The sequence below is a fragment of the Hippocampus comes genome, unplaced genomic scaffold (assembly GCF_001891065.2).
Source record: "Hippocampus comes isolate QL1 unplaced genomic scaffold, H_comes_QL1_v1.1 scaffold921, whole genome shotgun sequence".
Classification (NCBI taxonomy): Eukaryota; Metazoa; Chordata; class Actinopteri; order Syngnathiformes; family Syngnathidae; genus Hippocampus; species Hippocampus comes.
In genome coordinates, this window is record NW_017806231.1 from 30,892 (window position 1) to 32,145 (window position 1,254).

Genomic DNA, 1,254 nt, shown 5'->3' on the forward strand with positions numbered 1-1,254 from the left:
CCCAACACTTCATCAGAATTGTCGTTCTGTTTTGTCCTCAGAGCCCCACAGGCTCGGAAGACCATCATGAGATGAACATCGTCTGAAGGGCAGCAACAGTTCACGGAATACAATGGTGCCGTAATGAGTGCTTCGTGTTACAAGCATGAACCGAATTCAATTCACAAGCATCACTGGATAGCCTTTAACATACTGACCAGAGAGGATACGGCCACGGATGGAGACGTTTCCCGTAAAAGGGCATTTCTTGTCCACGTACGTGCCTTCAATAGCCTGAGGGGACAAAACAGAACAAGCATATTAAGCGGTTCTGAATCTGAATCTGTGAATTAACCGAAATGCGCCATTTTGGATGGCATCAAATCGCATCAGCTCTGCCAAAAGGCGTCGTCGCCAAAACCCTGCAGGCGAGGAAGACCATCGCGAGAGAAACATCACTTGCAGATTCAATCAAGACTTGAACAGGACTTGAAAATGGACCTCTCTGGGGGTTTTGAAGCCCAGCCCGACACTTTTGTGGTTCCGGGGGAGCTTTCCTTTGCTCTGCGTGCCTCCATGGGCGGCCAGAACACGCTTCTTCTTATGGAAGATGGTCGGCTGCTTCTGATAAGCCCGCTCTGTCTGCACAAGGACAAAAGTACGCGTTCACAGCACGACCAAGAACAACGACAAAAGTGATTTTAAGACGAGCTACGGAGAACGTGAAGGTGGCTAAGCTAACCGCATTTGCAATCCGGCTGCTAGCGTAGCGTCACACGAGGGTAAGCGGAGTTCCAACAGATTGCTCATCTAAAATATCCACGACACTTCGAAAAACCACCCCCAGCGCATGCCAATTTATATTCAATAAAATTGGGCTTGTGTGTTGGCTAAAACGTAAAAAGTCGTTTGCAACACCCGGGCCGTTTTCTCGAACATACTTGTGCATCCGCCATCTTGGCCAGCCGAGTTGTAAAGAGGGCTGAATACGCGCGCAGCGCACGCAAGTCGGTCAGATCGACCAGAAATGACGCAATACAACTATTATTTTTTTCTTTTCATTTTTCGTCTTTTAATGATTATTTATTGAAGATATTGCAAATGAATTGTTAATGATGAATGTATTTTTAAAAATCACTTTATTGTGTTTGTCATAGCTCACATAATGTGTGTGACTGCGTTCTGACGTACTGTGGAAAACGTATTTTCAAATAAAGTTGTGAACGGAGAAGAAATGGATACTACATTTTCCAACTATGCTTATTTTCCATGTAT

General features: G+C 45.3%; 1 protein-coding gene across 1 annotated transcript in view; it reads right to left on the bottom strand.

The window, feature by feature from the left end:
* The window catches only part of LOC109507142 (40S ribosomal protein S11-like), a 20,411-nt gene extending 19,421 nt beyond the window's left edge, over positions 1-990 (bottom strand). Inside the window, exons 1-3 of the mRNA XM_019856364.1 lie at positions 921-990; positions 481-621; positions 196-273 (exon numbers count right to left, since the gene is read on the bottom strand). Coding sequence (XP_019711923.1) covers positions 196-273; positions 481-621; positions 921-935 — 234 coding nt within the window. The 5' untranslated portion in view covers positions 936-990. The remainder of the gene's footprint in view (positions 1-195; positions 274-480; positions 622-920) is intronic.
* Between the last annotated feature and the right edge of the window lie 264 nt (positions 991-1,254).